We start from the raw sequence: 13660 nt of genomic DNA, 5'->3' as shown, positions 1-13660 counted from the left end.
TGGAGCCGCACAGGGCTGCTGGCAGCAGGGACTGGTGCAGCTTGTGGGAACGTCGACAGGCTGCAGCAGCCCCGCAGCTGTCACTGCGTTCCTGTGAGCCTGATTTACAGACCCTCCTAGATTTGAGATGTTTTATTCAAACACGGGAATTTCCACTGAACCATAGGAATATTTTCTCTGAAACTGAGATTTGAAGCGAAGAAGATTACACACCAAAATTTTGCCACCCTTTCTCTTAGCGAGGACACAACACCTGGGGAGCAGCCTGCTGCTTTGGTCTTTGCGTTAGGCAGTCTGGAACTAAGCTGTCTGCGCCTGGTGTCAGCCTCTCTCCGGTGCCAGAGGGCATGACTTTGGGTTGCAGGCAGAAAAAAACTTCTGCTGCACTGCAGACTACTACATCTGAAAGGCCAGGGGAAGCAATCACAATTCAGTCAGATTTTCTCTTAAAAAAAAAAAAAAATCCCAACAAAACAAACTACCCAGGGACATGGAAAGTGCAAGAAAACAGTCAATTTTGATTTAGAAGCTGCTAAAGGATGCCTGTTTTCCCGAAATTAGTTGCTTTAAATTTGTATTTTATTTTCGGTTTTAACTTTGCTGCCAGCCCTCTTCTGGCTGCTAATTTAAACCCCTGCACTCAGTTTTCTTCTTATTAAATCATTTTTGCTTCCAATATATTAGAAGAAATCTTAAAACACAGATGTTCTGCTGATAAGGAGCCAATAGTACCAAGCGCCTCCCCATCCTTCCTCACATGGACTTTCTAAGCGTTGTAGAAGCTGAGGAACCCACCACCAACATCAACTCCAAGGCTGAGGGACAGGGCTCCCTGAGGAGAATTTGCCATCCTGTCACCGTACGCAGTGCTCATTATCTGCCTGGTGCCATCTAGGGAAAAATTCACGCGTGGATATTTCCAAAGTTAAAAAGTCCTTGGAAAATTCTGGTATTGCTGGAATCAGGGTAATGGCTGATGGTCGCCATTACACTGAGAACAGTAAAATTGGCTCCGTCTACTGGTTGACAGAGGTCATGTAATGTTTTTCTAGCTCTAAAATAAGTATTGGGGGGGGGGAAAAAAAAAAGAGTCCTAACCCTCATTCTTACCCAAGAGAAAGCACACAGACGTGCTGCAGAGGAACATTTCACATCTCAGGCGAGCGATACAATGTGGTACCAATGCCTCTTCAGGTGCTGTCAAACCCCCCCATGCTGGAAGGAAAGCTGCACTGCAGAGGGGTGCCAGAGACAGGCTGCAGAGCAGAGCCCAAACGCAGAGTCCAACAAACTGGATTAACCACGGATCACTCTCATTGTCCGTCCTGGCGTGACTTCACAGGATTAAACTCCTGAATAAAACATATCTGCCATCTGGACAGCTCTAACAATGGTGCCCTCAGAACTCACATCGCTCTCAGACATGGAAGCACCAGAGCATTTCAGCTTAGTCTTTCACAGCGTTTTCTGCAGAATTCATGGTCCAAAAACCAAGCCTGTGCTCCTCTCCCTGATCCCTACTGCGCAGCCTGGCAGAATAAATGGAAAACGCTACCTACCTCACCGTAACAAGGCAAATTAGTTTTGAAGACCAATGACTAAGATACAGAGACTATTTCACTTACGTATTTAGGCAAAAGACTATCTACTGTGCTTCTGCATCAGTTAACTTCATTCACCACAACATAAAAAAAAACCACCACAGTGAAGGTTTTAAAAGAGATTATGAAAAACAACACGCACAAACTTTCATTTCTGGAAAGAGATAAGGTAAGGCAGACAGGACAGATGATTGGGGTTTAGACACTGAAGATTACCCTTGGCAGGACAGCAAGGTGTTAGGGATAACACAGAAAACACCAACTTTTGGTGAGAAAAATGAATGGGAAAGAAAGCCCCTATGGCCTTTTCTCATTATTCCTCTCCTTTGCTGGGGCAAGATGCCTGAAGCCCCTACCAGAGTGAGGCTCCATGTAAATACGCGCCGTCGCCGGATTCAATAATGATTCCGTGCTGGTCTGTGGCACCTCTCCACCGCCCTCAGTTTTAAGGCAATTGCTACAGAAGTCATGCATGCAAAGCAGGGACAGAGAAAACACTGTCTGCTGGGCTGTCATTTCACATATAAATCTCTACAACATCGCAGAATTCAAACTGACAGTCTTTGTTTCAACAGAGCAGAACCGGTACTATGAAATGCACTCCAGATGCTTGGTGGCATCTCTCAGTATGAATCTGCTCCTAATTCAAGGCCTACTAAGAAAATAAGTATCTAAAGTGAAGATTTCACTACAGAAGACACCAGCATTAGCTCGTATCAGGGGACAGACAGCGCTTCCAGGATCTGCAAAGAAACAGCCTCCCCATGGCCTCGTACACAAAACATCCCAGGAGCTTCGGAGCTGGTTCTCTAGGGTGCGGGGAGGCAGGGCCCAAAGCAGCAGGTGTGTCAGTGTGACCTCCCTGGGATGTCCTGGTCATTCTCTGCAGAAATGCCAGATGTGGAAGCAAGCACACTGTGACGAGCACAAACCTCTGGGTCTGCTCCTCAAACTGCTTGTCTGCTCCTCTCTGCAGCACCCCGCACCACCCGGCTGCTGGGGAACCAGCCCCACCTTCCCACCAGCCCCAGGCCTTCTGCATGGACCAGTGCCACACAAAACAAGCACGGGGATTATGCCCTGCCGAGCTTAGCTATTCCCATGTGTAATTCTCTAAGAACCTCCGCTTAAATTAATTTGAGTTTGCACGAGACCCAGCCCCACAGTGCCGGCCTGCCTGCGGCCTTCTGCTGTCGGCCTCAGTGCAGCCCCTGCACCCTCCCAGCATCTCCCCAGAACAAGTCTGCTCTGTACCTCAGACTGCTCCCCGCCAGCTGAATCGTTACTTCACAGGGTTAATTAACACTACAGAGCAGCGATTGTTAAGCAAACAAACTTCCCGGAGAAGCTAGAGATTTCAGTCTCGCCAAGTCTAAATATATTCAGCTTTTTAAAGATGTGACTGCACAACAGTTTAATCACATGCAAGCGCTACAGTTAAATATTATAATTTAAATATATGATGAACATCGCAAACTTGGAGAGGATCTGGGCCATCAGGAGGAGGAGGCGGGGGGCTGGAAGCAGTGCTGGTGCTCTGAGGAGCCCGAGCCAAGCTGCACCGGGCCGGCTGCGCGGAGCAGGAAGGATGCGTTTCCCTGCCAAGAGCACATGACAGACAGTGGGGAAGCATCCAGCACTCGGGTAACCTGGCATGGATGTTTTCTAGCCTAGCATCAGATGATCTCTGCTGTTACCCTTTTTTTTCCCCATCCAGTCCCTCTCCACGTGGCTCCCTTTAAGGCCTGAGTCCCCGGCCAGTCCCTCACTTCTGCAAACAGATCCGTTAAAGGGCAGCATCACCTCTTCCCTGCCCTCATCGCTCCCGTGTCATCCGGAGCATTTTCTGCTTCGTTCTGCTCCCAGGTGTGTCTAGGCCAGTATTGACAGGGAGACACAGGGCTTCTCTGACCAGCTCACGAGAAGCCCAGCAATAGTCAAGTTATGAGGCAGTGCTGTGAAACACCAGGCACTTTAATGACTGGCGTGGTTTTAGCACTTAATTTTGCCTTTAGCTTTTCAAGCTAAGTCTGGTCTGGCACACCTGCTTGGCACGCATTCCTCTGGAGCAAAAGTGTAGGGGGTAAAATACAGAGCTGTTGATTCTGCCCAGCTTTAGAGCCAGTATCTGTATCTCACTGCGAACGGGATGGAAACAAAATGCCAACCATTTGTACGCAGGCTGGATCGCAGTCGATTTACAGTCTCTACTGGGAAAGCTTTTCTTTCTGTCACCATATTAGAAACTAACACAATCTGACTGCAAAGATTGCATTGTGCTCCCTGCACTCCTCAGAGACTGCTTTTCCCCTAAGTCTCCCTTCAAACAGGAAGCTTCTTTTTTTGTTAATACAGAAGCTGATGGAAGTTGACTAATGCTGTTAGCTATCTTTTGATCAGAATTGATTTGGCAGAAATTGAAATAATCAGCTAGAAGAAAACTGAAGTAGTACTATAAAAACGTACTCCCAGATTGAATTACTCTGCGTTCAGAAGTGGAAATACATTGCTTCGCGTGCCATTTGGGTGGTGACAAGTGTCCCATGTACCTCAAGGCGTTTAGGAACAAACCCTCATCAGTGACCCTGACTGGAACATGGGACAGCAGAGATCAGCTCCACCCCCATTCAGGATTTCTCAAAGACATGCCAGCGAGCTACCTGCTATTTTTGCTTCCAGTCCACAGTACTGGGCCAGGGAAAACACAGCAGCATGCACATTGAGACCAAGTGTCTGTTTGAAGTAGGCGTGGTGAAACTTCTTGCACATATTGACAATAAATACAAACTAATTATCCATTCTCTTGCCTAAATACAGCTGCAGCAGTCTTGTTTACATGCAAGCTTCTTTAAACATTGTGCTAGCATTTTACGAGTCAAATCAATTCCAGATCCCTTACCCAGAGTCAGGCTAGGAAGGTAGAACAGAGGTTCTACAGTCCAACCACAAGAATGCACCAGCTTTTACTAAAAGTTTTACATAAAACACAGCTAAATATGGTTTGAAGGGAATTGTCCCCATTGGCCCATCGCAGGCTCTCACAAACAAGACAAAGCAGTGGATGCATCTGTCAGATAATCAGCTGCACATATCCAGCTTCCCTTCACACTAGCTAGTGGTTCCCAGACCTTCTGGATGGACACATTATCTTTTCTTGCACAGCTCTGTATACCCACACCAACACAAAATTCATAAATGTGACTAGCTAACTGCAGATACTGTTTGACACTGACTGTAGGCTTGTCTGGAAGCAGAGTACAGCATGAAAACAAAGCACTGAAGTCTAGAAGTTAGCTTGAAGAGAAAACACTTTACAAGCCTTACCTGCGCCAAGGATGTCGCACTTCCTTTTTTCAGCTCTGAAAAGTTCTCACTCAGTTTTCCTCCCTTGTTGCTTGAGTTGCATTTATAGCACATCCACCGCATCAGGCCTTTGGTTACTACCCCACACTCTTTACTCAGCAGACACAGAGAATGGTACAAGTGGCCGCAGCTGTAAAGGCAGGACAGGAGAAAACTTCTGTTAAAGCAGGGTAATGCAGCCTATCGGCACTATAGTTTGTGGAGGAAATCTCTGGTCAATGGAAAACAAGCTGCATATACACCAGCAGTGTGTACACCCGCTTCATACCTCCACACTCTCCTGCAGGATTTCTAGCCTTGCAAAAGTACCAGCAGATGTGCATTTGCTGATGCAGTTACAGATCACAATACTAAAGGAATAATGATCCTGTTTTACAGCCACTTGGCCACAGACAGGAATATTACAGGTGCCAGAGCACATCATCAGGGCTGCAATAGATCTGAGATGTACAAATATAGGCAAATAAAACCACAATGCTGCAATTATTTCTGGGACAACAGGTATCCAACGGGCCCCAAGACTTCCCCAGCACAAAGCACTGTATTTGGCACAGAACAGCAGTAGGTCAGCTGGCAGCAACACACAGTGCCCCTGGTTTTACTTGCTGAATCCAGTTTTCAGACCATTTATGTGTTATGAAGCTCTGCAAAGAGTTTCTGCTCTGTTTTACAGCATTGCTCAGTAGGGGCTCACAGGTGGTTTAGGGTATCGATGAGGACTGTGCTGTCCGTGTACATCAGAGAATCACCTTCTGCTAACACATGCTTTGCCAGGAGAGCTGGCATGAATTGACTGCTTCCCGAACTGCTCTCACAAAACTGTAAGGAATTTTTTTTTTCAGCTAAGACAGAGGTGGCTAAATGCAAAGAATCAGGCTCTGATCAGTTTGACTGGCCAGCCCATTCACAGTGCAAGGGAACAGGAGATACATGCCCACAGGAATACATACCATTACTTAGAGAAGACCAGTAGCTTTTAAAATTATTTTTTATTTTAAACTACTAACATGAACACATCTGTGAATCTATCCTCTTAACTTTACCTGAAAACAATGATTTCATCAGCAGTTTCTTGCCTTCTTTTGTACTGCTGTAGACAAATGCAGCAGTAATCCTGCTTTGGGGTAAGCCCTCTAGTGACAGAAGCTCTTAGGTTACACAGCGACCAGTGGAGATCATGGTTTAAAAGATTCGTAGTTGTCTCTAGAAGGGTCTGTGTGGAAGACAATATGCAGAGTACCTAAGTCATTGTGTCATCTTCACAGTGCAGAAAATCCACAATGTTCAGTTCTTCATAACAAGTGGCTTATCAGATTGCTAAGAACAAACCCAACCACACAAAATTGCTTCTTTTTACATTTTGTAGCTGCTGTCTTCAAAATACTTACCTTTTTACCACAAGTTAATGCCGACGATACCTTTTCACTCCTAAATAGATAGATAAGTGCTTTATTGATTTTTGTCTGAGAGCATTAAAAGAGATGTGGGAGAGCAAGCTCATCTTGTCATCTTCTGTATCAGGCTTCTTTTCCCCTCTACCTGCTAAGTTACTGCATACAACCCCCTATTTTATTAGAAATGTACAGAGAAAAATCAAAGTCCAATGCACTATCACAATTAAAATATGAAAGAACACTGCATCTCTCTCATCTGCTAGCTCTTCCCAACTGAGAGCTTCATTTCTAAGAACCAAAAGCAAAACACCCTTAGTTTTTAGTGGCCAGTGCTTCCTTAAGCAACAACAAAACAGGTATCAGGGATAGGTGCTTTGATCTGTGACTTATTGATGCCCTCTGATACAAACTCACCAAAGGCTTCAGAGGTTGTATTGGTGGTTCCTTAGAAAGACAAAAATCAAAGGCAATGGCCTGGTCCGTATAATGAATACGCAGCCTTTACCAGACAACTGCTATCAACAACAGATCAGAGAGCCTGTGCTGCTCAGAGCAGACCTTCCTCAAAAACTCAGAGAATCTCTCTTTACATTTAGTCCTCTACAGTAAAGCTATTCCCCATTTTATTTTTAAATTGGATGATGCTGCGTGGAGGCCTGAGCACTAGCTACAATGGTAGTGCCTTATGGTAGAAAAAACAGGAGACAGCGAGTTTGGAGGAAGACTACACGTTCTGTTTCAGGAAGAATGACCTTTAGAAAACGTAGAAGGTTGGAGACTCTCTGGGATTTAAAACTGAACAGAGAAAGGCAGGAGTCAGACAGATAAAATGTAATAGGGTGACAAAGGAAGTGCAGTGTTACCACTGGGAAATGGCAAAACAGACTAATTTAAAAGGCACATATTTAAAATCATGTTAAAAAAAAAAAAAAACAAACAAACCATATTGCTTTTGTGCCTTTGACTCCCTAAGTGCAGGAAAAAAAAAAAAGCAGGTGTTCATGCTTCCAGTTCATTTAACATAAATCTCCACTACAGAGGTGCTCACATCACCACATACCTGTCGGTCCCTTCACTTGTAATATGCTTGCAAGCTACACAAACTCATTCCCCTTCCCCAGATCACACAAATATAGATCACTTGCGTGCCCATTTACTTTGCTTGCAGAGAAAAATAGCAAATCAGAGAGAAGTAGGATAGACACTAAAAAGAATCCCTGTATTTAGGGGTGGACAGAATAGAAATACGTGCAACTTACTTGTTCATAGTTAAAAGTGTCCAGCATTCCCAGGACAAGTCCTTGAATTTCTCCAAGTTTCCCTTTTCCATAAACTGGATCCTGTGTGAAGAAATGAGAAGCTGCAGCTGAATCACAGGACATGGTAATTTATTATTGCACACCCCCCTTTTCTTCCTCCCCTCCAGATTGCCATCACACACAGAAGTTACAACTCCAGATTTAAAGAAACTGCACACACACAAGGCAGGCACAGTAACCACACGTATCGATGGGAAAACTGGCGACTAGCAAAACCAAGTAGATGGCATCATCAATACTGATTACGGCACTTGGGTCAAAAGACTTCAGATGTGACCTTGGAAACTTCAGGAGGTGCAAGAGCTGACTAGAGAATGCTTGAGGAATATCAGAGGAAGCAACAAGCAGCACCCTGCAGCAAGAGCAGAGGAACCGACTCCACCTGCGATGCCACTTGGGGCTGGTTCCACATGCTCTGAGCAGCTCCACTTCCATTTCCCTGTAGCACAAGAGAAGGGCTGGGCTACGAGTCACTGCCCTGGCACAGCTCAGCCAGCTTCCTTACGCCTGCTCCAAACCAAACCTCTCCTCCTCCTCCCCAGCCACTCTGGCACCCTCTGAGGCATCACTCAGCACAGGACAGGAATCCCAGCTTAGGGTGCACCTCCCGTTCTGGGGTGAGCTTTGTGTCTTTAACGTAAATAGGAAGCAAAGAAGGGCAGAGAGCATACAAATTCCAGAGACTGGCAGTCATTGAGCTGGACATGGAAAAAATATTTTGCACTGCTGGGAGGCAGTGAAAGGCAAACGGGGAAGGCTGCTGAAAGCAGAGAAGCACCTGACTGGTGGAATGGGCAGGGCGTGGGCAAAAGTAGAGATGGACTGGCAAGATGTGATAAGGAAAGTAACACCAAGGTAGAAAAGTGATGGAAGCATCCTGGAAACAGGGACCGAAGGGCCTAGATAAACAAGTTCTGGATTAGATGAATGAGTAAAAGCAGGAATAAAGCATATTCCATGCTGGGAGTGAGAGCAAGGGAGAGGAGAATCAAGAGCAGAAAAGTTGGCAAAGAAGAGACAAGTAGCATGGAAGTTAGACTGCAAGACACCCAGAGAGAACACCAAAATAGGGACAGAGAGGCAGGCAGGCAATTTTGGACAACAGCTTTCACAGGAAATGTGATGGGGAGAAATGCCAACATGCAAGCCTAAATAAAATGAGCACCGAGTAGTATCACTTGAGTCCAAAACGGCTGTAGATTTGGGATACACAGAAGAGCCTGACATGCTGCAAAGGCTACTTTTTTTGCTAGGTGAACAGTACGGCCTCAAACAACATTAAGCTTTCTTTCTGCATGTATAATTTAAAAGCAACAGCATAGAAAGTACACTACACTGAGTCACGGTATGAATTACAGAGAGCAACAGAGAAGACAGGACTCCCAACCCAGCATGTGCATACAGAGCACGTTCTTTCTGTATTCACCTGATACTTTTCTGAAGAACTCAAGCACATGGCCAAGGAAAGCCAAGCTGGTAACCCAAACCGTACAGAGGCAACCACTTACATGGAGCAAATAAGACTTCCCAAGCCGCAAGCCACCACTTTCAGTGCAACTTGTTTCTTTTCTTTATAAAGGTACAGGAGGAGGAAGAGGAAACATGAACACGAAAGGAATCAAAGAGAGTGCTGCACAGCCCTAGGCTGCAGCTGTTTACCTGCCTTGAGAATGAAATCCAGATCTGTAAGTCCCCATTCCCAGCAAGTTATAAAGCTTTCTTCCAATTTGCTGCTTTCAGCCCCCACAAAATTTACAGCCACAAGAGCCTGATGGGATCAATTACTTTCATGGAGGAATATGTTTCATTAATTCCACCTTGTAAAAATTGTCTCTGGGATTTATACATGCTCTGAATGCACCGTATGGGGTGGCCCATTACTAGAAGTGAGTTGTGCCAAGTCAGGAAGAGATTACAGCTACTTTCCCCAGGCTGGTTATTTCCTCAGGCACGGGGACCACTCAGCACCGTAAGCCAAAGCCAAATTCACTGCCAGCATGGCTACACAAACACATACGTCGGGAAAAGTCTGCCAGTATTGGTATGCAAACCAGAGATGCTCATGCAGCCTCTGAGCCAGTTCTGTCTCCTCTATTTCCCTTTCTTCCTGGGACCAGGAAACAAAAATTTCTTTGCTGACAGCACTCACAGAGCTGTGCTAATGCACTATGAACTCAGAAAATGCATTCGTATGCAGCTGAAGCTTCATCTGATTTGCAAGGGGACAGAGCAACTCTTGTACGTAAAATTAATCCAGACACCTCCAGGGCTGGAAAGAAAAGGACAGGCAGGACCCTAAGCAGGTATGGGGAAAAAATAAAAATAAAGAAAAGGCTTTTTGAATCTTTCTGCTTCCACGCTAACAGATTTTAGAGATTCCTTCCTTCCTTCCCTCCCCAGTATGGGGTTCCTACAGGTAGGATGTAAATTTCTGGTTTCTCTAATTCTCTATTTTGTAGGATGCAACAGCTGGATCTACTTACAAAACGTTTATGAAGGATTAGAGCTCTGTAAGGGAATTAACACTCAACCTTTCAGCCCTCATCAGACAGCGTTCACATCTGTAATGACATGGAATTTTTTCATAACGCTCAAAAGGATTCCTCTAGCATCACCCCTAACGCAGTTATTTCAGACTGTTTAATAAATAACGTTTTTGTTAAGGATGAGCAAGAACATAAATATATTAATCTTCATTTCATATGACTTCAATAGTATAAAGTTGAGTCAATACATTTTTACAGATGCTACGAATCTACCGATTTTCTGTGAAAGCTGTGGAGTCTGGTCCCAGCTCATTGCAAGGTGCCCTTCAGTGCAGCATTTTGCTTGCAAAGTTAACATTTGCATAAGGTATAATCTCTAGGCAGTTAAGCACAGAAAAGGAAGAAAAACAGTCCACTAAAACTGGAATAATCTAATTCCTTTTCAGAAAAGGGAAGATCATCTACCTCAGTCTATTGATGTCATCCACCTTACAAGAACACAGTAACTCCTGGGCAGCTGTTCTACCTTCCACACCAGCAGATCCAGCGATTTGTGCTCCACCACAAAAACCTGACCTCTGCTGCAACAGCTTTTGAGGGTGTTTTCAGACTTCAAGCACCCCTTGTACTTCTGGATTTCACAGAAACATCTTGAGAAAGAGGGCCCAGAAGAGCTAGATTAAGCACTCACTTAAGATCACGGTTCAGGTGGCACATCGGTAACACTTTCACCAAGCTACACACTGCTCAGAGCCACGGCAGCGCTGTTTGGCACCCAGGTTTAGAATTTCACGTGGCTTCAAGAGCCACCAGGCAGCTTTGCAAAAGGAATATCCAACCTAGGGCTAACAAGAAGGAGACAACCTCTAGTTCAGAAAGCTGTACCGGGGAAGCACCATGTATGTACGCCGTGTTGTTAGTCTTCCCTGCAGCACACTTAAACGGCATTCTCAAGCAATCCAAGGAAGCAGATGACAGATCACACCATGCAAGGAGGCAAAAAAAAATTCAGTGCTAACTGTCTAACACAGAGGAAGTCTTGTTCCTGATCCCAAACAACCCCAGTGAGTGTTCAAAAATATCTGAGCTGAGCACCCAAGACATGGCCACGCTGTAAGACACGTTCATCACTGTTCATCATCTTCCCAGCTGAGTTCAAAGCACCTTTCTTCCCAGGGCCAAGCTGTGTGCTGAAATAAAACCTAAAGGAAAACTCCCAAAGGCATCCACTGCAAGCCCTGAAGCAACAGTTTAGTAAAACACAGCTACAACACTATGGAAAGAGGGACGTGGTTTAGTGGGTAGTAAGGGGATGGTTGGACCATATGATCTTGGAGATCTTTTCCAACCTTAATGATTCTGATTCTATGAAAGTGACCTACAGCAACGCTGGCCTCAGTCTCATAAAATCCCATTTAGAGATCTCTAACAGAAATAAAGGTTGGTATGAATGTCACATGAATGGAAAAGCAGGTTTTAAACGCAAGAACAAAGATTTAAGTGAATGGTCTGCCTTGGTAACAAAAGACACTTTGCAGCTGCAAAGCTGAAGGTGTTAGGCCAAGCTCAGAAGGCTGCAGACCTGTGCAGAGCCCTGCAGACGTTACCAGGAGACCCTACACCCTAACACGAGGAGGATGACAAGTTTGCAGGATATCACACACCTGTAGAAGACTACAGACATCTCTAAAGCCTATACTGAAAACCAGAGAAATCACGATGTGCAGCAATCCAGACCATGATTTACAAAAGCTTAAGTGAGATTCTGAGGTAAAAATCCACCTTGTAACAGCCAGCAACTTCTAAAGGATTTCATTAGGCTGCCCAATACTAAGCAGTCATCAACAGAGGAACCACAGAGGTGCAGCGAGGAGGAGACAGCTGACACCTTCTGTGCTGCCCACAAATGAGCATGGTCTGACCACTCATTCCCATACACCTCAGGTATACACAAATATGTAAGTGAATAAAATCTATGAAAGAACAAGCAAGAAAAGGCAAAATCAACTTAGAGATCTAATAAATCAGTACCATGTTCCCTTCCACAAGCTCTTATACTGAGGCTTGTAACACTATTTTCCCTAAACCTGCTTTTGAACTAAAAGGTACTAATTACTAGCTACTGCTTTGTGAAGTTACACTAACATTTGTTACCAGGAATTCAGTTCCTGTCCCAGAATGTGTTTATAAAGCATCATCTCTCCCCATTTTTTGTTGCAGCTGCACAGAAATGTTTGCCTCTTAAATCCCTGTTTTGTCAGACTGAATTTGTAAGGCTAAGCAGGGAAATGGGATGAACAGGAGCAATTTTCCCCCTACCTCCAAAACCAGTCACCAGATTTGCACATGCTATGCTAAATAATGCCTTGGATATTTCTGTCCATAGTAGCAGTACTTCTCGTGACACACCTTAGGCATCCTGCTACCCTTCGCAATAGTGCCATCACATCAACCATTTCACCGTACAACTGAAACACATTTCACTCTTCTGTTGCCTCCAGGACATGAATTCCAGCCTCTAGCAGACAGTTTTATTTCTGCTTAAGAAGAGACTCTGGGAACAAAAAAGGGCATGAAATATTTGAAGACCTGAAAACAAGAGTTTCCAAGTCTTCCCAAGGGGGATCAGGACCCTCCTCCGCACTGCGATACCTCCCAGCTGTGCTGTCTTCATAGTGGCCACTGGTTTGCACCCCCTCCAATCTGGTAATTCCCAAAACACACCAGGAAAGCCCCCTGCCAACCTCCCCACTTACTCATTCACAGCTTCTGTACCACTTCCTGCCTACATGAAACATCAAACAAAGCTCAACAGGAAACCATAACTAACGCTGCTGTTAAAATGGAATGAAACATTACTGAAGAGGCATTAAGTTTGCTTGACACTTTCTACCCATGAAAAAAATGTATTTTATTTAATCACCCTTTCTATCCACTCATTTACATCTTTCAATGTCTTTAATTATGACTTTCCAAAACCTGAGATTGTGCATAATGTTAAGATCAAACTAATAGGCTGCTACAGGCTTCACCCCATGAAGCCGGTCCCCCTTTTCCACTTTTGCTTCCATCTGGAACAGAAACAGAAGAATTATTTCAACCTTTCAATTGCTCCACCACACAATTCAGACAATTTCCCTAATTCATCTTCCGTATTTCTCAAGGTTTGCTATTAAATCCCTACCTCATCTTTTGTCTATTTTACAATTTAACAAATCAAATCTGCTTGTGATCATTCAACCCCAGACACATATTTGATATCAGCTCTTTTGTAAAAGGTTTGCTACTCACTTTAAAAAAAAAATCTCAAATTGTACATCATACCATCAACCAAAATAGCCCAGTCTTAATATCTCTCTCCAAAGCCTACAAATTTTAACATTTCCATAACCATCCGCTCCAGCACTTCATCTAAATGACTGTCAACATATTTAGTTTCAAGTTTTAAGAACTTCACAGTGGCTTTACCTCTGTAGCAGTGCCTAAACCTGCTGGAA

General features: G+C 44.5%; 1 protein-coding gene across 1 annotated transcript in view; it reads right to left on the bottom strand.

The window, feature by feature from the left end:
* Positions 1–13660, bottom strand: part of VPS8 (VPS8 subunit of CORVET complex) — a 75952-nt gene that overhangs the window by 6570 nt on the left and 55722 nt on the right. The window contains exons 41-43 of the mRNA XM_084529861.1: positions 7618–7698; positions 6008–6177; positions 4926–5094 (exon numbers count right to left, since the gene is read on the bottom strand). Of these exons, the coding sequence (XP_084385987.1) occupies positions 4926–5094; positions 6008–6177; positions 7618–7698 (420 nt within the window). The remainder of the gene's footprint in view (positions 1–4925; positions 5095–6007; positions 6178–7617; positions 7699–13660) is intronic.

Source organism: Aythya ferina (assembly GCF_964211825.1).
Source record: "Aythya ferina genome assembly, chromosome: 9".
Classification (NCBI taxonomy): domain Eukaryota; kingdom Metazoa; phylum Chordata; class Aves; order Anseriformes; family Anatidae; genus Aythya; species Aythya ferina.
Note: the sequence above shows the minus strand (reverse complement) of the source record. Positions and strands in the feature narration are given on the sequence as shown.